Genomic DNA, 26,615 nt, shown 5'->3' with positions numbered 1-26,615 from the left:
TTTTCTTTTTTTTTTTTCACAATACGTTTATTATTTTTTAAACAATAATTTTAACCGTTCGTTATTTCAATCGTTTTACATACGGTGGATAGTTGTGTAGAGTGTAGACGTTAGCTTACAAATAGATTAGTTTAGTTTATCCATACATAATGCGTGTGAGTGTTTCTCTTCTCTTCTTTTTTTCCGTTAGAGTAATGGCTTCTTGTAATTAGGTAATTAATATTTTACATATATAGCGTCTCTGCTTCCGCTTTCTCTCTCTTTCTCTTTCTCTCTCTCTCTCTCTCTCTCTCTCTCTCTCTCTCTCTCTTTCTTTCTCTCATCATTCTTCCCTTCCGCACTATCAACTCTCACTCGCTCACGTTCTTCCAATCCCTTTTTTCTAACTCTTTACCTCTTCTATCGTACCCTTCTCGTCTTATCGGACACCCGTTTTTCGACCTTCAATCGAGAACGGAATTACGTGAGAAATTATAGACGGATTTAAGTGCCATTTGCCCCTCGAAGCGAGATCGAGCGAACTCGATCGTAAATGCGTTGTACGAGACGATGTGTGCGTTTCGTGACGAAGCGACGGAAGAAACGCGATGAAAACGCAACGAGAGAACGAATCTGCAGGTGCATATTCACATAATTGTGTGCCGCGTGTAAGTATGTTTATATACGTATGTGTGTGTGTGTGTGTGTGTGTGTGTGTGTGTGTGTGTGTATTCATCGCCGTTAAGCCCCAGCGAGCCTCGTCATTTCGCCAGACATGCGTTATACGGGCGACGAGCGTAAAATCGCAGGTATCGCGGGATAAACCGCGAAACAATCGTCGTCGAGATGCGCCAGCGCCGACTTTCCCAAGCAGAAACGATCGCCGGGTGTCGTCGACGAGAATTACAATACGGTGTATGCACCGTCCGTGTTCTCTGACGCGCTTAAATTCCCAAGTAAACTCACAAGACTCGGTATATTATTCTCGATAAAATACGACAAGCTAGAAATCTTGTCGCGTTTCGCGTTGCTTTCGTGCGAACTGCATTTACTGTGTTAATGCTAAACTGGGCATTGTTGAAATTGTGTTGATAAATAATTAGAATTCATGAATATTGAGTTTTAACATTTTCCGTTTTCTCGAATTTATATAACGTACGGATGTAATTATAAATATATGCAAATAACGAATAACTGTGATTAGAGCATTCTTCATTAATAAAAGTTTTATAGAATTATCATAAATTTATTATTATTAAAAAAACTTTTGTCTACCGATTTTATAATTAAAAATAATTATAAAAATATTAATAAATAATAGCTAATAATTTTAAAACATTAAAAAATATTACGGTCGAGTCTAAATAATAATAATATCCCGATTCATAATTAACGATTATGACTTTTTTTATCTCTCTCTCTCTATTTAAGTAAGACAATATGCGTCTCAGATTTATGAAACATTCCGCAGATGTTCATAAGATAGCCTTACCGCGAGATCTCATCGCTTGCATATTTCTTGCTGCGATGCAAACGTCAGCCGCATTCTGCGCCTCCATTGTTCTCGCAAATGCAGTTCGGCAAAGATGGCGGACGGCGAATAACGTCGCGCGTTTCGCGATCGTGCGATCTCACTGACGATACATTACGCCATATCCGGCATGTCGATTACGCGTCGCTACCGCTCGGGTGTATAAAAGATCGGGTGTATAAAAGAAGCCATAAAAGTACTATACAATCTACCATACGGTTTCGATAGCGTTTCAGGCTCGCGGGGGCTCGAATTGCGGCGTCACGCTAATAGATCCGTTCCGAAATAACTCAAATTCAGAGGGATATTCGGATAATCAATGCGGTTAATTCGAATATTTCGACGTGCGAATACGACGTGTAATGTAATGTAGGGCAAATTCAAGAGAAATAATCTCGCGCCGTTTCTTAATTAAACAATGGCCATTAAATGTTTCGCGATATTCGGATACCAAACGTTGACGTTCCGGTTATTTAACGCAAAATTTTTCTATTATATCTGTAGCTCGCTGAAAAACGAGGAACCGGAAGATTAATATTGGTACTACAAGGTATTTCCAAACAATTCTCTAAAACTCAAAATTGAAATTAAAATTGACATCGAGAAATTCGAAAAATCTCGAATGAATGAATTTTCACTAATTGAAACAACTGATATTCCGACATGCCAGACCAAAAATCGCAACTGACGCGACGTTCGCAAAGCCGAATTCGAGTATTCGAATATCGAAGGAAGAAAGTCGAGGAGCTGATCTGATTAACTGACAACGATGTGCCGATAAATATGTACAAATCGCGGAATACTCGTCCAAGATCCGACGAGTGCTACTTCTGTATAGCCAGCACTGATATTCGAATACCGAGCCATTCGCAACAATCGCAACGACGGCCGTCTCGCGATTTGGCGGAAGAGAGAGAGAGAGAGGGCTTAATTGCGAGACTCGTCGATGCGATTTGCGAACGTTCGCCGGCGAGTCTTCAATACTGGAACTCGTCCGAAAGAAGAAATGGACGCACGTTGGGCAGGTGGCACTCGTTTCTAAGACACATCAGACACAGACGCACAAGGAACAACACAGACAGACAGACAAACAGATAGACGACGGACAGACAGACAGACAGACAGACAGACAGACAGACAGACAGACAGACGAACAGACTGATAGATAAACAGATAGACAGAGAGATCGGCATGTCAAAAATGTAGAAATCTCGGTGATTCGTTGTTTATTTAAAACAAATTTTCCCTCCTCTCCAAAAACGTTTGACGCCTCTTTTCACACGCGCCTTACCTCTCTTCACAATCTCAATCGCTGTTCGTCCCGCGTACATTCCTCTCGTTCGCACCTCTTTTACGTTTCCACCGATTGATTTCCACCTGCGTCGTTCACTCGAAACCGCGACTCGCCAGAACGATAATAATCCACGCTAATAATATTCAATGACAATAATAATAATAGTTACAATAATAGGATAATACGATTACAATAATAATAATCGTCGTAATCGTATAATAACGATTCACAATGATCAGTAATTGCGGCGAGAAATATTCTCTACCTCTCCCCCTGCTATCCCCCCTTCGCATTTCCTTTCTGGCAACTCTTCTCTCCGCTTTGCTCCGTATATACATATGTATAGCAATAATTATATCATTTCTTTCGTTACAGCGTCGATTAATTAAATACTTCATTTTCACATTCTCATTCTCTCTTTTCTTCTCTCCATACAGCAATAATAAAGTGTATACCGATAATAAGACAAAAGCAGTAATGTGACGACTCGCGACGCAAATGATGCGAGCTTGATCTAATCACAAAATTGAGAACGATAGAAAGAAACAGACATACTTATTTCTTAAAAAAGTGCAAACGCAACGGTGATATACGACTAGTCTTTTAAATTCCTTGAAATAATGTTGCTGAGAAAAGCAACTTCTACTTTCTTTCACGCTGTTTCTGAAATATCGACTTTTTATTGCAACTTTAGAAAATGTCACGGCGTACTTTCGTTACTCGGTCTTATCGAGTTGCTCGCATTTGCTAAAAATGGTGATATAATTTGTATACTTGTACAGAATCGATTAACTGAATAATATGGTAGATGGGAAAAATCTCGATAAAGGATATAATAATCACACTTACGTCTGATAAATGTGTTATCCTCGATGCAATTTAAGCATGATAAAAAAAATGCAAAAAATTGAAAAGATGTAATTATATAAATTATTATATTATAATAATTTATATATGTAACTCCGAATTATAATATTTTTTCAAATGTTCACTATAATTATCATCGAGTGAAGAAAATATTAATATCGAACTTAAAAATTTGTCAATTTTTAAATTATTATTATATGCAAAAAAATATCGCGATATTATCTATATTTAAAAAAAAATTACTTTTAATCCAATAAAAATCAATTCAACCTGGTTTTGCATTTCTGCTTACCACGCTTAATGGCGCATTAAAATAACCGATTTTAAAAGTTGGTACATTCTTTACCGACGGTATTTCGTCATTTAAATGCCGATTTATCACAATTGCAAATTTCCTAAATTTAACGCACATGTAGAATTACCATTCTTGTTCACATGATCACATACATTTCCTCAATGATCTCATGAATAAAACACGAACGTTTCCACTATAGATTGATTGCCAATTTTCCGTGACTGCGAAATAATATAGAGAATTAATGTGCAAACATCGATAGCGTGAAAACATCAAATAAAATATAATGGTATATAAATAGCGGAATAGCTGCTCCTGCAATTATTAGCAAGGCAATGATATTTCGCACAAGTAGCGCAATCCAACCGTGATTTGCGATATAGCCGATCGATCTATCCTCTTTGAAAAGTAATGAGATTATGTAACTTCAAACAACGCTGGCGTAAATAATATACAACAAAAGTGAAATTTTTTGAAAATTCATTTAACAGTTTTTATGATCTTTATCGCTGAATATAGCAACTTCAAAGAAATATAAATAATGGAACATAATATCCTCGCAGTTCATAATAATCATTCGGTTACACCCTCGTCATATATGTTCGCTCATTTAAATCGCGAAAACATTTATTGTCCTACAAACAAGATAAAAATTTCGTATTTATGCCAACAAAATTAATTTCGTCGTTACGAAACACGCGGCCGACCAACGCGAGCTGCGAAGTAAATGAGGCAAATGGAAGGCGCGCGTAATGTCGCCTGACGATTCCTTTCGCCGCTCTTGTCACGACGCGCGTTTCTTATCTAAGAAATTATTTCCTTTCCCACATCTCTCCGCTTCGGCGTCTCGTACCGCCGCTCTCTTTCGTTCGCTCGCTTTTTTTCCATACGCAAATTACACAACATTCACACAATCCACGAATCCCCACGCACCGCATACACGCGTACGGATCACTCTCACGCACGGGCACTTTCACGCACGCACGTAGAACGCAACATTCGTTCGATAAATACATGTAATGAAATATATTTCAAGCCGACTTAATATATAGGATAACAGCTTCTTTTCCATTTGTATATCTCGTTTTAGGTCGTAAATCTAGAGGATTTGCACGAGTCCGCCGTACGATTCGATTAGTTAGAAAAAATCTAGAATTTCTTAATTACCCGTAATTTTATCGTAAACATTTAACTGTAGATTCGATACGTTTACTCCCTTATTAACACACGTTCGCCTACGTATTACGGATATAACAAAACGCTCGTACGTTATTTTTTTTTCTTCCTTATTCTTTGTGTATTACACAGTTATTTGTGTATACGGCCGCGTGTCTGTGTATGTATGCGTGTAATAATAAAGTGTACGAGCGCGTACGCGCGTTGCACGCTTACGTGTGTGTACGTATATACGTATATAACATACGTTCTTTACCTGCGTTTTATCTTTAATTCCCCTTAGACGCTCGTTATCTCGATATTTAATTAACGTATCGTCGTAGTCGTGCCTCCCGAGCGGCGCGTACGAGGCGCGCGATTCGCTCGTTGAGATCGCCAAAAAGAAAAAGAGGGAAAAACCGGGAAACGGATAAAGGAACGCGGAACGCAGAGAGGAAAGGAGAACGGGAGCGCGTCGGAGTTTCGATCGGAAGGGCTCGAAGAGGAGTTTAAAAAGTGGCCTCCCCTTCTCTAACGATGGCGCATCAACCCTCGCGTGCGAGATACACCAACGGGATAACGTGTTATCGAGTTCTGCTCACTCTCAAAAAGAAGTTTGCGTATTACTCACCGTCAACTTTCTCGTTTCTTAAATTATCTCTAAGTGTAAAAAAAGTGAAACATTTCTTCACTTACGTTATATTACGATAACGGTCTGCGTCGCGACGCGTAAACGAAGATGCGATCGTAATAACTATGTTATAGCTAATGTGAGGCAAGATATGTGCATTAATAGAATTAAACTTCTTCGTGTGCGAGAGAAGTGACGGCATACTTTATACCTGAAACACATTGGATGTCGAGACGCGAAAAAGGAAATGGATTGGAAGGAATTTTCGTATCTGCCCATACAGCACAGATCATTCCAGCAATATTGCAGCAATGTTAATGCAATATTGCAAGTTCTGTATTGTATAAGTGGGATTAAACAAAATTCTTGACGCTTCCCATATAGTGTAGATCATTCCAGTAATATTGCAACAACATCGAAATGTTTGCAATGTTGCTGCTTCTATGCTATATGGATCTTTTGTATGTCAAAAATGATTTTGTGATTTCTAATTACCAATGTATATCTCCCCGTAATGATTATCTGACGTACAACGACGATTCGTTGTGTCCATCCCTGCAGCACAAAGTTGCACAAAAGTTGCAGTAACATTGCATGCTGCAGCAATATTGCTGCAAATTCTGTGCTGCATAAAAAATATCCATACAGCACAGAAGCCTGTTATCACATTGTTGCAACGTTTGCAATGTTACTGAAATTGTTGGAACGTTACAATATTACTGGAATGATCTGTGCTGTATAGAGCATTAGTTTGGAACCATCAATAACTGGAAAGAACCGCTTTCGCTCCCGCTGTGACGAGGTTCGCGGAAATTACGATGATGCACGGAACCTCGTTGTTGGTCTACTGATCGAGACCGATCTATCGATATCGATTCTAATAAAAAAAAAGCGCTCCGTTCTTCCCTCTCTGTTCACTTTTCAGAAATCCTCTGTTCAAGTGAAAAACATAACGAGGAAGGATTTCATTTTCTTTCGTATATATGAATACACGGTACATACAGAGCGAATCAGAATGTGCGTCTGTGTCGTAAAAATGTTGAACGATTGACGATCAGCGAGTTGAAAAAAAATTCCTTCGGTCCATCACGCCGGTTTCCGCCGACCGTGAAATCTATTCTCAAACGTGAAAGAAAAACGACGTGACGTGACCGAACAAGAATGGCTCGATAATTCGCGAATGAACGTCGTCTCCGGTAAAATCGCCTAACTTCCGCTCGATCGCGTATGGATACACGTAGAAATGGCGACATATATATTTTAGGAACGACGATGATTCATTAGGAAACGTCAATACTCGCCATCTCTATCTCTCGCTGGAAGCATTCTCGATTTTCGCCAGCTATTCCTGCTGAAAAATATCGACTTTGTCATCTTTAATATGTGTCGAGTGCTCGATGTGCGTAATAACTTTTTGCAAGTTTGTATCGATTTCCGCTTCTATGCGTGTGCGTATATATGACATATCGGAAATCGCACGCTCTCCTTCATTTACGGACATTTAGCCTCGGTCTTTTCATTTTAGCGAAGATTTCATTTCGTTTAATATCGACAGCTTTTCAATTTGCCTCGTTAACCGTTTTGTTTAACTCTCAGATCGGGTATTTTTCTTCTAAAATAAAATTAATTACTCAAAATCTATTAAAGGATTTTCTTATCTGCCCTTTCCTTGAAGTTCCACCCGTTAAAACATCTAATAATTATAATTTCTTAACGAGATCGTGGGTGCTTTCCATTTATTGACACATCATTCTTTCTTGACATGAAAGACCAATAATACATAGTAGACAAAGTGTTGATCGATTGTTATGTTCATAGAAAATCTTTGACAATGTGCGTAATCGTGCACACGGATATAATACAATTTTAATTATTTTCTATAACACAACAATTGGCTGGCACATTGTCTAATAATAATAATAATAATAACAGAACAACACTTGTGTCAACTAATTAGATCTGTTCTTTATTCCTGCATGCACGGTGCAATAAATTGAAGTAAAACAAATATATATTTGTATTGCTTCAACTTATTGCACCGTGCACCAGTTCAGAGAGTGTAGGAATTGTTTCACTAAAAGTCATAGCACACAAAAGAACTTGAGTAGTAAGGAAATTAACATGTTGATTTGTTATTGTTCAAGTTATGGCCTTACGGTCTTTACTATGATTGGCCAATTTGCTTACTGCTTACATTTTTTTTATGTGCTATAGCCATATATAACTCATACAGCATAGATCATTTTAGCAATATTGTAGCAACGTTGCAACGTTCCAGCATATTACAGTAACGTTCGAAATATTTCAACAATGTTGTTGCAAGCTTCTGTGCTTGTATGAGTTAAGTGGCGTCTACAATGAGATTTTAAGGCGTAAATCTTTAAGTCCTAAATTGTATAAAATCAACTAATCACAATCAAATGTGAGAAAGATAATTAATAATGATCGGTCAATTTCTTACAACATTTAAATTTTACACCTTGAAATTTTATTGTAGACGCTTTAGGCTGCATTCAGTAACTTCACCCGAATATTATTTTAGCCTTCTTATCACCAAATCGATTAAACAAGGATACGTGGGTACACCCGGGTGAAATTTTTGAACACAAATGATATTCTACAATACAATAAAATACAATCTGAAAGCATCCATATAATTCCGTATGCTCGGCGATTCGGAGGGAAAGCGCGCGACTGCAGCGATACTCTGTACACGTGTGCGTGTGTGTATGTGTGTGTGTGTGTGTGTGTGTGTGTGTGTGTGCGATGCAAAATATTCCCGCGTCCTTTCATCCCGCCCGCAACGAGAACGGAACGCTGGCGGGAACGGGCCGCGAAGAACTGAAAGCGACGCGGCGCGCGGCGGCGTGTTCGCCAATCACCCCCGGGGAATCCCGCGAGCGCGAGAAAGAAAAAAGATCACCGGCGCAAAAATCACGACAGTGATGACACCTTCGGCCGGCTCCGCGCACTCTCTTAAAATCTTCTTCTCTTTTTCCTTTCATAATCTTTTTCGCGTTTGGTTTAATCGTAGAAAATGTGAGGCGTACAAAAATGGTGTCCCACGGCACACTCGACGCACTCGCGTACTTCCGTGTCGCGTGCCGCGTCCTCGTCCTCCTCGCTTCTCGTCTGCTCCTCCGCGTTCCGCTTCCGGTCCTCCTCGTGCGATCCTTCTTGCGTTCGCTCTTCCGTCGCGAACGAAAAATGAATGGCATGGATGAGTGCAGGGGAGGAGGCTTCATCGAAGGTCCGGCCTGTCTCGTCCTCTTCCTCTTGCTCTCATTTCTTTCGTTAGGTTTCCACCTGTTCGCTTTTGCTTCCGTATCTCTCTTTTATTCGGGGACGTGTAGAAAAAAGGGGGAGGAGACGATATATTTTCCCGTGCTTTCTTCATCGTTCGCCGCCGCGAACTTCGCAACAAATATCATGGATGGCCCTGCTTGCTGGCCGGAGCAATAAAAGTCTGATTGTCTTAACAATACTATCAGTTTTACATAAGTTCTTCTTCCTTTACTAATAGTCATTTACGATAATTATTAACAATGTGTCGTAATATTTTCCTTATTTTGAATTTAATTAACACTCTAGGGGTAAGAATTATTATTAATATTGTTGCTCAATATCATTGTTATTTTTTATTATAATTATCTTATTATTTTTATTATTGTTACGATTATTATTCGCTATTTATCACTATTATTACTATGCGTTTATTATTCTTATCATTATGGTATTTCGTGTTTTATGTACTCCTACATAATTCATTTATTACAATTATTAATACGTCGAGATATCTTTACGTTTAGTTGTCTAATATTACTGTCCATCTTTCGGACTTCATGGCCGTCGCGTCCGATGGTACAAATACTATATGTTGCGTGTAATTTACAAACAGATCGACGTGCATCGACCCGACAAAATTATAACAATGTCCCATTCAGCTCTTACGCACATTCGGAATCGGTGTGATTAAATGTTCGTCCCCCGTCGACGTCCACGTGTTCGCAATTTAATCCCCCCCCCCCGCGGCTGTGGACAATAACTTCATTTTAGCGTTAAGTAACACATACACAACGTTGAGCAAAGATTTCGATTAAATCTGTTCGATCACTCGAAGGGACTTGAGAGTCTCCCATCGAGTCCCCGGAAATGTCCACTCGGCGACTACAAAGTGGGCGTGCCTCGCCCTTCGCCGTTTCTTGATTACGTTAATCTCTATTTCTAATCGCGCTCCAACACACACGCGTAACATCCCACCAAATCCATCGACTCGTCATCTTTTAACTCGCAACACCCGCCGATAAAATTCTGATTAATCGCGCATATAAAGTAATACGTATATGAAGTAATAAATATACTTTTCTGAATGCACAAAAAAAGCACGCTCGGTCTTTTCGTTACTTAAACAGTTATATATCCACGTACAATGAATTTGTACTCGTCCATAGATATATCCGAGTATCTCCATAGAACACAGATCATTCCAGCAATATTACAGCAACATTGCAACATTCCAGAAATATTGCAGTTATATTGGGAGTGTTACATCAATATTGTTGCAAGCTTCTATGCTGTATAGGTTGATATTTTTATTCCATAGCATAGAAGCTTGCAACAAAATATTTTCAATGTTACTACAATATTGTAACATTTGCTGTAATATCGCTAGAATAATGTTATATGGGACAAAACTTTTAATTCGCACTGCTAAAAACGACGAAATTGCTCCTGTCCATTATGGCTCTGGGTTCATTAAATCGATATATTTATTGCGTTAAACGAAATATCAACAATTAACACCGACAGGATAATATGAGAGACACGCGTACACGCGTGCGTACATTCTCGCGATTATAGGAATGACTGGAATTTGTCGGGTGCGCACGCACACCGCAAATTGATCATGATTAAACCATATCACAATCAAAAAAGCATTCACACGTTCGACGAACCGTTCCCGGTTGATAGTCGTGTGAATTTTGCAAGTCTCAAGTGACGTTTGCGATCGAAAATCAACGAGTCGCGAAATGTTGGCAACGAGAGAACCGGCGCGTTCACGTCCGCCCTTCGGACACGCCCGAAGCTTCCGTGTCATTGGAATGCGACGAAAGCCGGCGACACGACGACAATGGATAACAGTAATATCGTGTAACAACGACAGTCATATTACAAAGACAGCAGTTATCACTACACCGACAATAATAGCGATGCCATTAACAAAGTTCTCGTGTTCGCGGCGAAAGCGCGAGTGGAAAAATAGGTGATGTATCGGGCGTATTTTCGCACGGTTCGAAAAAAAGTAGAAGATCGAAGAAAATCTTTTTGTCTCCTCACCAACCGAATTTTTCGCGGTTCTGACGAGCTTCTTAACGCTTTGGCAAATTCAATTCCGTGAATCTGCTACGAGTCGCATCCGTTTTCACGCCGAGATTCCTGTGCGGCGAACATTTATTTATTTACACACACGATACACATCGACACACAGCTTGCACAAGTCGAGGAAAACGTACTGCCTAACGGCGGTTTGTAATCCATCGTAAACAGCAACTTTTGCTCTTCCGCTTTGCTTGTGCCAAAAATCTTTCTGATCGCCGGACGTCGTCGAGTAGCCACGGGCGATTCATGAAAACATCTTTGACAAAAACTCCGCCTTTGACGACCGGTAAAATGTTCGCCGAGGAAATTCGAACAGAAAATATTCGTGTACCGACCAGGATAAACAGCGTACGACAAAGCGCGTCGTTCCATACAAGGAAACATTTTTGCGTCCTCTTGAGCATCCTTCCCAAGGAAGCATGTAAGGGGACTCGAGGGAGAAAATCGAGATATTGTGAGCGATATTCTCCACCGCTGTTCTGATCTTTTAACGAAATTCTGTCACGGGGGCGATGGTATCCTCGAGGTATAGGCAGTTGGTGTCTTGGTCGAAATACTCTCTGTAATTGTTGGCGTCGGATTACAGTTCATGGCTCTCCTCGCGACTCGCGCGCTCCGATACAAAAGAATGGAGGTCGTTTACTCCTTATTTCGGCAGTCTATACGTTTGGTCGAGTTTGCTTCGATTATCTCTAGAGCGGTACCATCTAGCTGACGATGAAACAGAGCGGTGTGATTCATCGCGCACGTTCGCATTTTCGTTCTCTCGAACGTGATTTCGGCGAGAAACATCGCGTGATGATGATGTGGAAGAAGCGATGCTTGTCCCGCAAATTTTGCTGTTCCTCTTCCACATTTTATTTCTCGAGCGAAAATTTCAACGAATGGTGAGAAGGATGGTGAAAGGGATGAGCCTGAGTGGACGAGGTATCCACTTCCTTCTCAGAACCGCGTTTGTTTCTCTTCTCTTCAAACTGATTATACCTGGACTACTTAAATTTAATCCTGGATGGAAGTTCTACTTGAATTAAAGCAAATCCAGTTTCCGTTATTCCTTTGGCCTCGTTATTTTCTCTAAGAAAGAGTTAATTGCCTTAAATTGTTGTGACTGCTTTAAGTAGCCTTTACTTCAACGGAATATTATGTTTTGTCTTCTCTATGTGACGCGAGACAAGTAATTTATTTACTTGTAACGCGCGGAGCACAGCTCCATTTGAAATTCTGTGGAAGTAAATCAACCGTTAAGTAAATATGTCTTTCAAGCTAAACCAACATCAAAACTCGCCACGCTCACGTTTAATGGAGCTCTCATCATCCAGTGAGAAGCGGTCATGTTGAACAGTCATTCACTTTAATCTCAGATCTTCATGAGGAAACAAGAAATGAGCAAATCAAATCAGATAAATGTACCATTCTTCTTCCTCCTTTCTTGTCAACTCATTTTCGGAATAATTCATCTTTCGTATCGTTATCTTCCAAATTGCGATCGTGGTGATCCGCGTCGATGGTTCCGAGGGAAAGTAATCCAGTCCACTTTTTTCACATTGTTTCTATCGACTTGCCAGTAACTCGCAACTCGTTTTACTGACCAGGTCTGAATCACAGCGACGCGACAATCTATCGACACTGTTGACCATTACTCTTGTCACCGAAAATATCCGGCAATGTACTCGCTCGGTGTCGCGATCGAGGACGCAACTGCGAGGACCATTCGAGGAGGGCGAAACGTACAGATGAGAATAGTGCAAAAAGGTTTCTCGAAGCAATGGAAGAAGAATAATCACTTTGTCGAGTTCTTGTCGCAGACGCTTCCCCGCAGTTTTCCCCTCCCTGCGATCTACCTTAGCCACCGCGAAGGAATACGATTCTTCGATAGTTCTCCGGGTAATTGGCGCACAAAGAGTCTTATAAAGTCGAAGAGTACTTACAGGAAGACATGCGATAGTAATTCTCTGCTAAGTGTCCGCCTTGATCGACGCCTCGCCTCGTTAACGATCTACGTTCTTGAGCGTTCGAGAGCTACGTTTGCGGTCTCAAAGATGCTCGTCACGAAAGATTGTGCGATGAAGACAACATTCAAAGACGCTTAATCTTAATTCGAAGATCGCCCTTTCGAGAAACGAGCGAGGAATGACCGTTTTAAGATGCATTACGATTATTACAAATAATCTCCTTCACTCTTCGCATAATTCTGCTTTCAATAAATAGAATATTTATGGAGTCTCTAAGAATAACGTAGCAATTGTTACACTTTGCATATTGGTAAATATAAAAGATTAATTTCTATTCGAATGAAGATAAGAAAATTATGAAGGAAGATTCGATTATGAAACGTACGTGCGAATTCTTAAAACGGAAACATTTCATGTGATATTTATATACAAATGTTAATCTTCATCCATTAATGGGAATTGTTTCTTAGTCTTACATTCTAGAGTGAAATTTCTCTTCTTCTTCCAACATCGCATTCCTCTCTCGTGCGAAAATGCTGCGTAAGTTATGTAGTTCTACAAAACATTTACGTAACAAAAATTTACACAATGTTAATTACGTTGAAACGTACACTGCGTTGTCGACATCAGTAACATTTTATATTCACTTTATTATATTTAATCGCTCACGATACAATCTCGTGTCGGAAGAGGAGCTTTATATGAGCAACGTGAATTTGTTCGCATCATCACGAAATAAATTTTGCGAATTCAGAAAGAAGGATTTTTCAGTGATTTTGTAAGTACCATAAAAAGCTCGGCTATATTCAAACATGTTAATACAACTCTCTTATTTTCTCTCTCATTTTGCAATTCTCGATTATAATAATCTTTTTGAAAAACTTATAAATCATTTACAAACATTCATTTCTCTGAATCATGATTCTTTATCAAATCGCGATATACTTCTAATATGTAATTATGCAGTATGATTAAAGCGGCTACTTCTCTTAAAAAATAATTTACAGTGGCGGAAAGAAAAAGAAATTACTGTGAATAAATGTATACGATATTTTCATGGATTTCATGATCGATCAATTCTTCATTTTAATTGTATTGTACATAAATTTAATGAATTTGTATGAACGAGAAAAAAGTTATTAGGTATTGTAATCATGATAAGATATTGTTAAAGTAGTTAAAAAGGATTACCTCATTTTTCTTTTAACCAATGCATTAAAGTCTTTTCATTTAATTATAATAAGTTATGTCACGAAAGAAAATATCGAAAAGGAGAGGAGATTGTTATTTTAAGGAGCGTTTTAATCGAAAGTATTTCTAATTACAATATGCTCTGCTCCATAGTAAGAAATTAAATAAGCTGTACTATCGATTTATTAAACGGCAACACGACAAGTTATAAGCAAACGTCCTTTGATAATGCAAAACGAGACAAAAATGTTGTAACGATGAAAATGGAAAATTTTTCCATACAATCTTTATAATTTCTTCGTTTCATATTATTATAAATTTTTCTATGAAAGATTCTTGTCCCGTTTTCTTCCTTCTTTTTCTCAATTTTCTCTCCGCGAACCTTTTCCTCGACAGAAAATATCAGCAGAAGTTTTCAATGCATCGTAAAGTATTAACAATAAATAATACTCGCCGAGCGAAGGTAAAACGCCAATTTCCATTATAATAACTCCTTTTTCCATTCCACACGTTTCTCAAATCACCCCGAGATCGGCCAGACAAGAATGCTTCGCGGAGCTTTGAGCTTCTGCTAATAAGTGCTTGTTTCATTGAGCGTTTTACGACTGTGACCCACATTTCCTTCACATGACAATTTTTCAATAATACATATTTCTCTTCGAGAAGACATCTTCAATTTGTAAGATTAATTCAACCATAACTATAAAAGATTGATTAGTTTTATCATCGTTAATGATAATGTGTGTTGGTGAATTCAATTGAATAATATATTAAAATAATATATTAACTGAATGTAAATAATATTCAAAATACGTGGACACATCGTTATTACACTACATTATGATTTTGAAGTAAATTTAATTTTTTCTCCGAATGTAATACAGGGAGAAATATTACCAAATAGTTTTGCGAGATAGTATTTCGTTTAAATCGATTAGCTTTCGAAACCAGGTTCAACACGTCACATACAGTACATTATGCTTGTAATGTTACAAAATATCTAGAATTAATTGCAACACTTCGCATAGCAAATTGTTATACCAGCAAATATTGGTATACCGAATTTTCGGTTATTACTGATTGAAAGATATTACAATTTTGTTAGCGCCGAATGCTAATTCAGCTAATTGTTCGCTTTTTTATAAATCATTACCGATAATGATTCTATAGTAATTATTAGAATTATGCCATGCCGTTTAAGCCCGCAAATCATTTATTAACTCGTTAAACTTCGTGGAAAATATTCCATCCGACGTACCAATGACAAAAATGAGCTTTCTCCTCTGATTATCGATTCTAAACGTTAAAAAAAATTCAGAGTGTTGAATCGATGATTTTAAAAATAACCGTATGCGTGTTTCATGAGCTTCGACAGCTGATGTCCTCTATACATGCGTGGGCCACAATCCAAAAAGGTCTACCTAAAATTACTTACGTAAAGTACATATGTATATATTTATATATATGATATTTATATTGTATATATAAAATACATATATATATATATATATATCTATATATATATATTTCTTATAATTTATTAAGCTACTTAACAACCTACTGCATATTCTTTACGCGCATGTATATACACGAGTTTATATAATCTCTAATATATCAACGTATACGTGATACAATATGCTATAATAATGCAATCCGATCTTTCGCGGATGCGTGAAGGCTGCGAGAAAATTAACGAGTTTCAAGATAGGAAGACGGATTTCTTGCGTAATGCGCGATCACCTCTATTATTTCTGTATCCTCTCGTCATCTCTCTTTTTGAATCCGCACTTCGAGTGCGAGCAGATGAATAAGATATATCGCGTTTATAAGTTCGTTAAGCACGCGATGTTAAAGTTCAATGATGGATGCATTCAGCAGCGAGAACGATCGCACAGCAATTGAATGTTATTGACATGTACCCCTAGATTCGACGAATCAGATTCGATAGCAATTCAATTGCTATTCAACTGTTGTCTGCTCTGAATGCACGCGTTGATGATCACAGCGCAATTTAACGCTGCACATGATCCGTCTGTTAAATAATACTGAACTACCATATTGCGCCAGCATCAATACAGAGTGGTGCAAAATTACTATCCGTTACCCCTAATTTCGAATTGATGACTTTCTTTTCGCCTCCCTCCTTTGGATGTCTCTAACCGAAATAAATTTCACCTTTAATTATCTTATTGCCGTTTCTTGTCCCAGCAAACATTAACTAATACACTAATATGTTTGTTATTTATTAAGTAACAGAATATATTTGTTACTTATAATTTTAACAATATAACTGCTACGTTTTATATAAATGTTATAAGTTACATTCAGACTTACTCAGTAATATAACTATAATATAACAGTCATGTAACACGTAACAGTTATATTGTTGAATAGAAAATTGTAACTAACAGTTATATTACTGTTAGTTAATGTTTGCTAAGATGTTACCACAATCATCTTGTACGTGTTCCAAAATTAAGTTATAGATAACAAATCTGTACTATTAAGTGTACTTAATAATTCGAGCGTCGCGTTCCGTTGTCTTGGCTACCAGATTCCTCGGTAATTCTGAGTACTTGTCCTCTGCGAAAACTTAATTGGGCGCCATTTTCAACTCCTTAATGCTCAACAATTAAATATTCCGGTATAATTGAGCTAAAGTGAAGTTTTACTTCAAAGTAAGCGAAGATCTTTAGTTAGTCGTTAGTTAGTCGTGTTCTTGATTCTTCAAAATTGATTCTTCGAAAAAGCTCTTAAATTTGTATCGCTTATAATTCGATTATTCGACTACTAATTACCCGATCTGTAATTGAATCGTCAACTGTTCCATAATTCAAACGAATGAATTTTTCTCAGCGTGTCTCTCAATCCATTTCGAAACAGTTGCTGTTATGAAATATAATGAGAGATGAAAAATCAGGGACAAATAAAGTTTTGCGAAGCTATAAGCTATCTGCTTTATCCGCTTACATATCGCAATCAGCATGCGCGGCAAACTTTGTACACGTATACGTAATACCGGCATTGCGAAAATGAAATTTGCGATGCAATTTCCTAAACGATCAAAGACAACTACGAGCGTCATCGTGCTCATTCGTGTCCTCATGTTCTTCATTGATCCTACAGACGAGACGACGTGACTCCATGCTCGATGTGTAAATCTAAGGATGCAAGAACGGCAGACTTTGGAGCATGTCCAAACTGCATCACATTTGTAAAGATCTAGACCGATGCACTTGCGGCGATTTCGCAAACAATAAGAAGAAATGTATGATCCAAATCATGATAAAAATAAATTAGAAATAATAATAACATTAATTAAGGAATCAATAATATATTAATTCTCTCTATTTTTAAATCACACCTTACGTAGTAAGACATTTCTTTAATACCGATATTATTCATTCCTTCAAAGTCCTATATATTTGTAATTTAACAGCGCGATATTTGATAAATAATTAGTAAGGTATTAGATAAACAATTAGTAAGAACAAAAAATGTAATTGCGTTAAATCATCGAATTATCGACAAATTTCACATCGTTATATTTTACATATAACTCTTTCCTCGCAATGAAGTCGTGAGGAATCAATTATTAAAACAATTCTGTTAATCGTGACCCACTCGTGAGCTCTTAACTCTTGGCCATAAACGAAACAGCGAGAGTAAACCGAGTAAGAAGCAGAGGAAACAACGCGGGAGAAAATCCATGTAAAACGCGAACTCTGAAATTGCAGTCGGTCACGAAGCACGAAATCAGAACTTACTTACCTAATCCACGTATTCACGTCCTTCGTTCGTTCGTTCGTTCTTCGTTCGTTCGTTCGTTCGTTCGTTCGTTCATTCATTCGTTCGTTTACCTTGCACGCCTGTCCTAATTTTGCACTGCCGTTTGCATTACTAATGAATCACGTTTCTGCCAAAGGCTGAGGTGACTGAAAAATTCAATTACAACGGTGGAGTTACGTTCCCACCAGGGCGCGAGTGTAATGAAACTACCCCGGACACGCGGAACGTGTAAAATGACACAGGCAGCGATGAACGACAAATAAAAACGAAAATCACTGATTTCGGGGAGCAGTCGCAATTATCTCGCGACCTGATTCGTCCCTCGACCTGATAGATAGCGGCCTTCGCCGACGATATTGTCTGACGATATAATTGCGAACATATCTATCAATTGCGACACACTCGTGCTTAATGCAAAACGGAGCACGATTTCTTTGAAATTCAAATAGTATCACAGAAAATTTAATTAATTAATTAAATTTAGATATTGCAACCCTTTTTGCAGTTTTCTTAAAACTACATATTGTGATAAAGAATGCTTGAGAGTCATGTAAAATGAAACCATAATAAAATTTAAAATATATACACAGAAAAAAACGTTTGGTTGAATTAACTGGAATTCTGGTGGAAAATAAACGGTCCAGAAGTTTTGTAAAATCTACTAGTTTTCTGATTAAATCTACTAAATGCTGGTTATTTCAACTAGAATTTTAATCGATTTAATAAAAAAAATCTTGTAAATTTAACTAGAATTCTGGATCGTTCATTTTCCAGAATTCTAGTTAATTCAACCAAACATTTTGTTCTGTATATAAATATATAAAAATTATATAAAATAATAATCAAATAAAAAAGTGATAAATACTAGAAGAAAATCATATGGACGTAACGAAAATAGACTATGCAGTTCTATGAAGTTGTTACTATGATTTAGAAAGAATGTCTCCCTCCCCTCTCCCTCCCCCCTCTCTCTCTCTCTCTCAAGTATTAAGTTAAAAAAAGATATTGATAAGTTCAATTCTTTCTAACGGAGCGCAGATGTTAAGATCAGGGAATGCGCAGTCTATATCTATTACGTCTATTAGAAGTTACTTCTAAAATAATAGTCTCGAATAGAGCTTTTCGTCAAATCTTCACTAATCGTCGGAATTATCAAAAAATTCCGAAAACGTTTGTCTCTTTTCCGCATGCGAATTTTTCGTTACCTATTTTTCTTAACGCGGGAATAGAGAGAGTAGTGATTCGATTACAGGAAGACGCGTGATTGGGACTTTCTGGCAGCGTTTACGGGGTGAAGAGATCTCGTGGAAGGAACGAAAAGATGCTCCAATCTTCCGACACGTCGTCTATACGTGTTTCGTTGACGACGATGATACGCGATCGATAACGTTTAATATTTATACGATTCCAACGAGTTATATAGACTTTATGTAACTGTACACGATTCTCGTAGCGCGATCTAAATCCACAAAATAACGAAGAAAATGCCTCTGTCCAATAATTGTGCAAAATTGTGTTTCAAATAACTGTTCGTTATTTGAATTCCTTTTAACATGAATATAACCTTACCACAAGTTGTGCAACAATCGAGTAATTTAATGTAACATTAACTATTCAATTGTGTGAATATCAACTCAATTTCGAGTTCGTTCAATTCCGATTTATAAACTTCAGTTACACAACTTTTATATAACTTTACAATAGCCTGAACTCTCCGAGCAATCGAGGAGAGCTCAAAACTGGACTGAAATACTTCATTATACATTTCGATATACTTACAATTATCATAAATACCAATTGCGCTTACGACTGCGCCAAGATTCTGGCTGACTCTTCTCCTTTTACAAGGAATCTACGATAATAATAATCGGGTGTGTCAATCGCCGGGTATTTCGTACTTCCGGCCAATCGCACTAACAATAAATCGAGGCGACGCGATCGATCTACGGACTCGCAAGATTCGATTCAACACGCGACTCGCAATCGTGGATTTTGGGATGAAACAAAATCACGTTTTTCTTCTATAATGTATGTACATACGGCGTTTTATCGGCGTTGCGGCCGATTATCACCGATTACGAGTGGCCTGTTTAACCGCACTCTATAATTAACAATATATACCTCGTCGTCGTCGCTACCATTGTTATCATCATCCTCCTTCTCTTTAATCAGTTCTCCTTTTTCTTCTTCTCCGCCGTCAAGAAAGTTATTATTACAAGCGCATCAATTATACCGTTGATTACGCGGCTATCGTTTGAGAGAAACGATAGACGGCGGGGTGCGAGCACTGCGAGCCGTAAAGAATATGAGAAGCGGGGGCATCTCATTGTCCCTTATCCCTTTTATACGTGTGCATATATATGTATATATATCGCGGCATGATCGATATTCATTTATTATAATAACGGTCGTTGGCGCGCACTTTATCGGCTCGTGTTCCAGCCACGCAGTATCGATTAACTACGGCCACAAACGGAGAATCGGATCGTTCTACGTTTTGCATCTCTCTCCCTTTCTCCTCTTCACGTCATCATTTTCCTGCCCTTTCTCGCTTCGACCAATTTTCGATGACACAGACCGCCGTGAAAATGAGCTTTACGTCGCTCGCGTGACAAACACCATTTTGACGTAACGTGTAACGCAGAGATAGGACATCCGTGACGCCTTCCTCTATCCCGCGATTCATTCTGATCGCGCATTCGTGCATTCATAACAAATCAGCGCGACACTGACGCGCCTCTGAAATACTCAGCTGCCAAGATAAATCTACCGACCTGATGGTTATCGCGCGAACCATCGATCGAATTCAGGGGAAGCGAAATCGAGGAGGGGAAACGCTTATCTAGTCCTCAGAGTGAAAATTTGTTGTACGTATCAGAGTCGAGATTCGTATACGAATAACTATCTGTATCGTAACTCAATTTTTAACGTCTATGGAAAAGAGAGAACGATCCATATATCACAAAATTTTGCAGTAACATCGCTGTAAAGTTACAATATTACTGTATAATATTATAATATCATTGCATATTGCTGGAATAATTTGTGCTGTACGAGGATATCTGGTAAAAATGATTTTATCGTTGACGTCAAAAGTAGTCGATAGGGCAGTAAACCCACAAGATAATTTTAATCCTCACGTTGCACACGACGGATTAGCTCTTTAATATCTCTATCGATGTGGACAGCCATTTAGTACAAAAGTGGAACCGGTCTTTTTTACAAACAGAAAAGACTTTAGAAATTATGTGTGTCCCATTATTAATCGATCAATCTAATGCTTGTATACCGAAATTAGACAAAAATAATACGAATGATTAACATTCACCACAAATTAGTTCCTACATCAGTTGGATAAGTTAAACAGTCGTCATCGAAAATCAGTCGCTATGCGAGCGATTGTCCTCAATTTTCCCTCTAACACGTTACTTGTCCTCTTTGCGATTAACCGATCGCGAGAATGTCAGACGCTGGCGATTTTACGGCCGCTTTGTCGACTCACCCGCCATTGTTCATCGCGCCACTCTGCTCTCTTCTCACCTCACTGATCACTTCTTCCGTTCTTTTCTTCTCTCTATACAACGTGCGGCACTCGGCGCGACACTCGGTGCGGCATGTTTCGCCCATCTCGTCGACGGCTGTCCTCGTCTCTCGGTTGTCCTCCGTCCCACGTCGATGCCTCCGTTAATTAATTGCCGAGCCTGGCTACCGTTTCCACGTTGGAGGAAAATCGTCCCCTCGGCGATCGGTAAGAATCGACGTGATGATTATCGGAGCTTCACCTCCGATCCTTCATCTCCTTATCGTACCACCTCCGTCCTCGTCCTTCGCTCTCCCTCCCCCTATCCCTCCTCGTCACTTTGTCCCGTCCTGGCGAGCTGTCCTCTCGCTGTCACAGGCGAGTCCCAGCGCGACTAATCCGGCTCCTTCGATCGACTCTAACCCCCTCCCTCTCGCGTTTCTGCACTAGAGAACACGCGTATCTTGATCTCCTATCTGGCGATCCGTAAACGCGATAGCAACACCAAACCTCATGTTACACCTGTCACAAGCACGTCATCAACAGCACCGCCCACCAGCCTTCACGCGGTTCGGCGAATGAAATGTCCTCTATACTTTTCTCCTCTTTGTCCCCCTCCTTCTCCCCCGCGAATTGTACAATTAATCAATTAGTGTAATTAATCTCTTTATACATCTATTATGCACATATATGAAATATATTATACCATTACCTTTTACGTGAGCAAATAAATTGATTATTATATCGCCGGCGAGGGCCAGGCGAGAGCGCCCTACCGCCCTCTTCGGCCCTCACCCTCCCTGTCTCGCTTCTTGTCAGCGTATAAACAATGTGTACGTACATACGTATAAGTGTATACGCATGTATCTTATGTATGGATGTATGTTTGTATGTATATATGTATATTTGCGTGTATACATGTATAGATAGAGTGCGCCCTTTCGTGTACCTACGTCTAGTTTGTGTCAAACGCGTGCGTGGGTGTGTATACGTGTGTACCGTGGGTACGTGTGTGCGCGGTCGCTCGTGTGTGTGTTTAATCTCCAGCGGCTCTAATTACGTCCTGTCTCTCTTCCACCCCGTCCTCCTATCCCTTTCCTACCCTCCGCTTTCTCTCTCTCTCTCTCTCTCTCTATCTCTCTCTTTCCCCCCCGGAGTCTCTTCGCTTCTTTTTCCTCTCCGTCTCCGGCGGGAAAACTATCCGAAACCGTGTCATCTTTAACTTGCGCTCGGCGTTCTTATTCCCGCCCCGTGCGACGGGGTAGATGTATATCCTTCTCGTGTTTCACGTTTCCCGCCGCGTCATTTCGGCTCCTGTTAACACTCTCTTCCTCTCCTCACTTCCTCTCCCACTTTTCTCCGTGAGAGACGTCGGAACGCTCTCGACGAGAGAGACTAGCTATACCGATCGCGACGATGTGATATACACACATGCACGCACACAAAACATACACTCGTACAACACAAATACATACACGTACACGTACACATATAATACACGTCGAAAGCCTTCTTGCGTCCCTCATCTCGTCTGAATGTGTTCCTTTTTCCGTCTTCCTTCCTCCCGTCTTTTCGCGAGTACGTGGTCTGTATTGATCCACAGTTGTACACGCGGTAAAAAGAAGAAATTACACGCAGCGCCGCGATCGATGATGCAACTGCGATCTAGGAGAGGAAGCCGAAGAAGAGATTAATGGTGAATTACGATCCCACGACTGATGTTTGTCGGACGAGCCAGCTTCAACCCCTCGTGCTTTATATACGAGTAAAATAAATTTCTCTCTCTCTCCCCTTCTCCCTCTCTCCATTTTTATGACAATGACAGCTCACGCAGGAATAATTAATAAACGGCGCTGCAACCATAAACATTAATTCATATCTTCTTTTTGAGAATTTGCTGTTTTTTTGAGAATTCACGCTAATGTTGAGATTAATAATTAATTATGTTCATTGCGCTTCGTCGATTTTAATAATGCAAATTAACACCATAGATTGCTTAATTGAAATAGTAGTTATTGAAAGATATCTCTGTGATATACAAATTAACAGAAGAATCTTCAAACAAATATTGTATTCACAAATCGATCTCACTAATTTTCATTCCATACGAGTACTATCGCAATTATTTATTCACGACGATTTATTCGGTCAATATATTTCGTGAGTCATCGTCATGTAAACTAATTTCAATGAAATTACATGTAATTACGAAATTTGTCCATGAATGCGCGTGTATCGATAAATGATCAGTGTCAGTTACAATAAAACCCGAGAAAGGAGCAATGAAAATTTTCGATCGGAAACCTTTCAGGCACGTAGGGCGTAGCTGGCTCGTGTTTGAAACCGCTTTTTGGCACGCTTAGCACAACCCTATCATCATAATCCATCCTATCCATCCTATTCATCCGCCGCCCTATCGATCACCGACGCGACGCTACTTTACCCCGTCGCGTTTTCTCTTACAAGATTAAATAGATTAGACTGCGACCGCGTCTAAAATTGGCAGTTGTTCGCAAGGTTGTTGCTCGATATTTACGCTTGTTCCTCGCGCGATTTCTCTTCCGGCCTCCAACACTCTTCCCCAACTCCTTAGTCACGATTTTTGAATGGCGCGCGTTACATGACAAAGGAGCGCCCAGGACACGAGAGATCGCTCTGTCCAGAGATCGCTATTAGTCAATAGCATTAATAATGGGACAAGCTGGTGAGTGGACGCTTCGCGCAAATTATTTTGCCAATCAATTATTCCTGGTAGTCATGTCGCTCTCGTCAGGCGCTTGAATGCTGTCCGGACCACTCGATACGTCAGAATAATCGATCAACTGGATAATTTGCTTCGATAATTGGCCGCTCATGTAAATTACTCGAATGTCGAATCATTCTCGCGTCGATAACGGCACATCGGTATCGAGTGGCGATCGAAAGAAAAATGCCAATTCGATGAAAAATCCGATCGATAGATCGGCAGATTTATCAGATTTTATAAATTTCCGTTGTTATTTTTTATCTGATAGAAATTTAACAGGTATTCTTCAGAATGTTAGATTTGAATGCAGATAGAAAAAAAAGTCTGATAGCAAAAACCTGACGAGAAGAGATGGGGGACATGTTTAGATTATCTTAAAGATATTTCCCTTCGCCATGTCAACACGAATACGGGCGTGAAAAAGGTCTCTCGCGCCATGTCCCGCGGTGTACCGAAAAAATGGACGCGCGTATATCTCCCCCCCCAAAAAAACTCGTGTAAATATATAAATATGCCGCCGTACGGGGGTTGACGTTGGTGCTGGTACATGTATGTAGGTAATATGTATAATGCCAAACGTGTGCAATGTATACGTATGTATAGTGTAAATGCGTGGTGTACCTCAATGTGTGTAACGCATCCTCCTCGCGCTGTAAACGTCTTCTTATATAAAATCGGCAGTTCGGGCAGTTCGACGTCTCGCCGCACGACTCTAGCCTTACGTATGAAACCAGATTTACAAAAATACGGTGCGCGTGTTTTTCGCGTATTTGGCACTTTTTCACCTCTCTCTCGCTCAACCTCTCGTTCTACCTTGCTCACTTTGTCCTGTCACTCTATCCCGTTCTCTCTCTCTCGTTCCCTTTCACGCTCTGTTTCGATTTCTCCTGCATACATACAGACACACGCGTACAGATGCACGCTTTCTCTCTCTCTTTCTCTCTCTCTCTCTCTCTCTATTTCCCTATCTCGCTATCTCATTCTGTCACGAAAGCTCGCTTACTCTCATATATACCATGCAGTCGCACGCCCTTATCTCCATCCCGAAGAGTAGCCGGACTAAAGTTCAACCAATTCGCCCTCTTCGAGGAGGGAAAACGGTAATTCCGTTTCCGTGGATTTACCCCCGGAAGAGCCACTCGTTCGTGACCTGCTTGTCCCATTGTATCCCCCTCACTTGCATGTTCATCCTTGGAGTCATCCGGAATCGCGTGTCTTTGGCACTGGCGATCGAGAGAGGGTTCCTCTTCCACGTCGACGCGAAAATCGGCAGTTTCGATGATGGGCGGCCGCGAGGAACGGCAAGGACAGCGACGACGATAACGGCAACGACAGTGATGACAACAACGGCCGCGATGGCGACGACGGCGACGACGGCGACAGCGACGGCGGCGACGACGACGTCGGCGACAGCGACGGCGACGGCGACAACGACGGCGACAACGATGGCAATGGCAATGACGGCGACGAAGACGACGTGGATGACGCTGTCGGCGATGCCAACGATGGTTCAGCCGCCGTTGTGGACGCGGCACCGCGCCGCGCGAGATCGTCGACTAGTCCTCCTCAGGGCCCATATTCATCAGCATCATCTTCTTCTTGGCGATCTTACTGTACTTGATGTCGATCGGCTTCGTGGTGTCGTACAAGCTCGGCGCCTCAAAGATAATAAACGCCGTGCCGAGCACGCAGGTCAGCGTAAAGATCCAAAGAAAGATCCGGTCGAGCACCATCGCGACGTACTTCCAGTCCTCCTCCACCTGGGAACAATTAGAAGGAAATGTGTGTCGCGATTAGTTAGTCATTTCCTAACGTAGCGATTGATACATCGTGTCGTATAAAAAAACATATATGGAAAGAATAGTTCTGCTAAAGTATCTGAAAATTTAATTAGATGTAGATTTGAAAATAATTATGAAGGAATCAAACTACCTACTCATATAGGGTTTTACATATGGCCATCCGCCATTACTGATTGCCACAATTCAAGTACTAGCACAGTACTGTCTAAGAGCGGTAGTCAGTTCTTATATTCAAGACCGTCTTAAGTTCTGTCTTGAGGTCACGAATCAATCAGAGAGCCGCATTTAGTGTCTTAAGACATTACTTAAGATGATCTTGAAATAAGAATCAACTATATACTGGCCTAAATATTGAATGATAACTTGGGCCCAGCACTGGCAGATGGTACTGACCCAATTATTTTAGCCAATCATTTGGCAATGATGGTTTAGTTTTGGCTGACAAAACTTTGATCGTTATTTAACAGCCAGTCATTTGCCAGTG

General features: G+C 39.8%; 1 protein-coding gene across 2 annotated transcripts in view; it reads right to left on the bottom strand.

The window, feature by feature from the left end:
* nAChRalpha1 (nicotinic acetylcholine receptor alpha1) overlaps positions 1-26,615 on the bottom strand; it is a 189,825-nt gene continuing 163,210 nt past the window's right edge. For both annotated transcript variants that reach the window (XM_087412067.1, XM_011052165.2), the window contains one exon: positions 1-26,089. In XM_087412067.1, the coding sequence (XP_087268193.1) occupies positions 25,886-26,089 (204 nt within the window). In that variant the 3' untranslated portion in view covers positions 1-25,885. The remainder of the gene's footprint in view (positions 26,090-26,615) is intronic.

The sequence above is a fragment of the Acromyrmex echinatior genome, chromosome 12, assembly GCF_024713525.1.
Source record: "Acromyrmex echinatior isolate Ae372 chromosome 12, ASM2471352v2, whole genome shotgun sequence".
NCBI classification, from domain to species: Eukaryota; Metazoa; Arthropoda; class Insecta; order Hymenoptera; family Formicidae; genus Acromyrmex; species Acromyrmex echinatior.
Note: the sequence above shows the minus strand (reverse complement) of the source record. Positions and strands in the feature narration are given on the sequence as shown.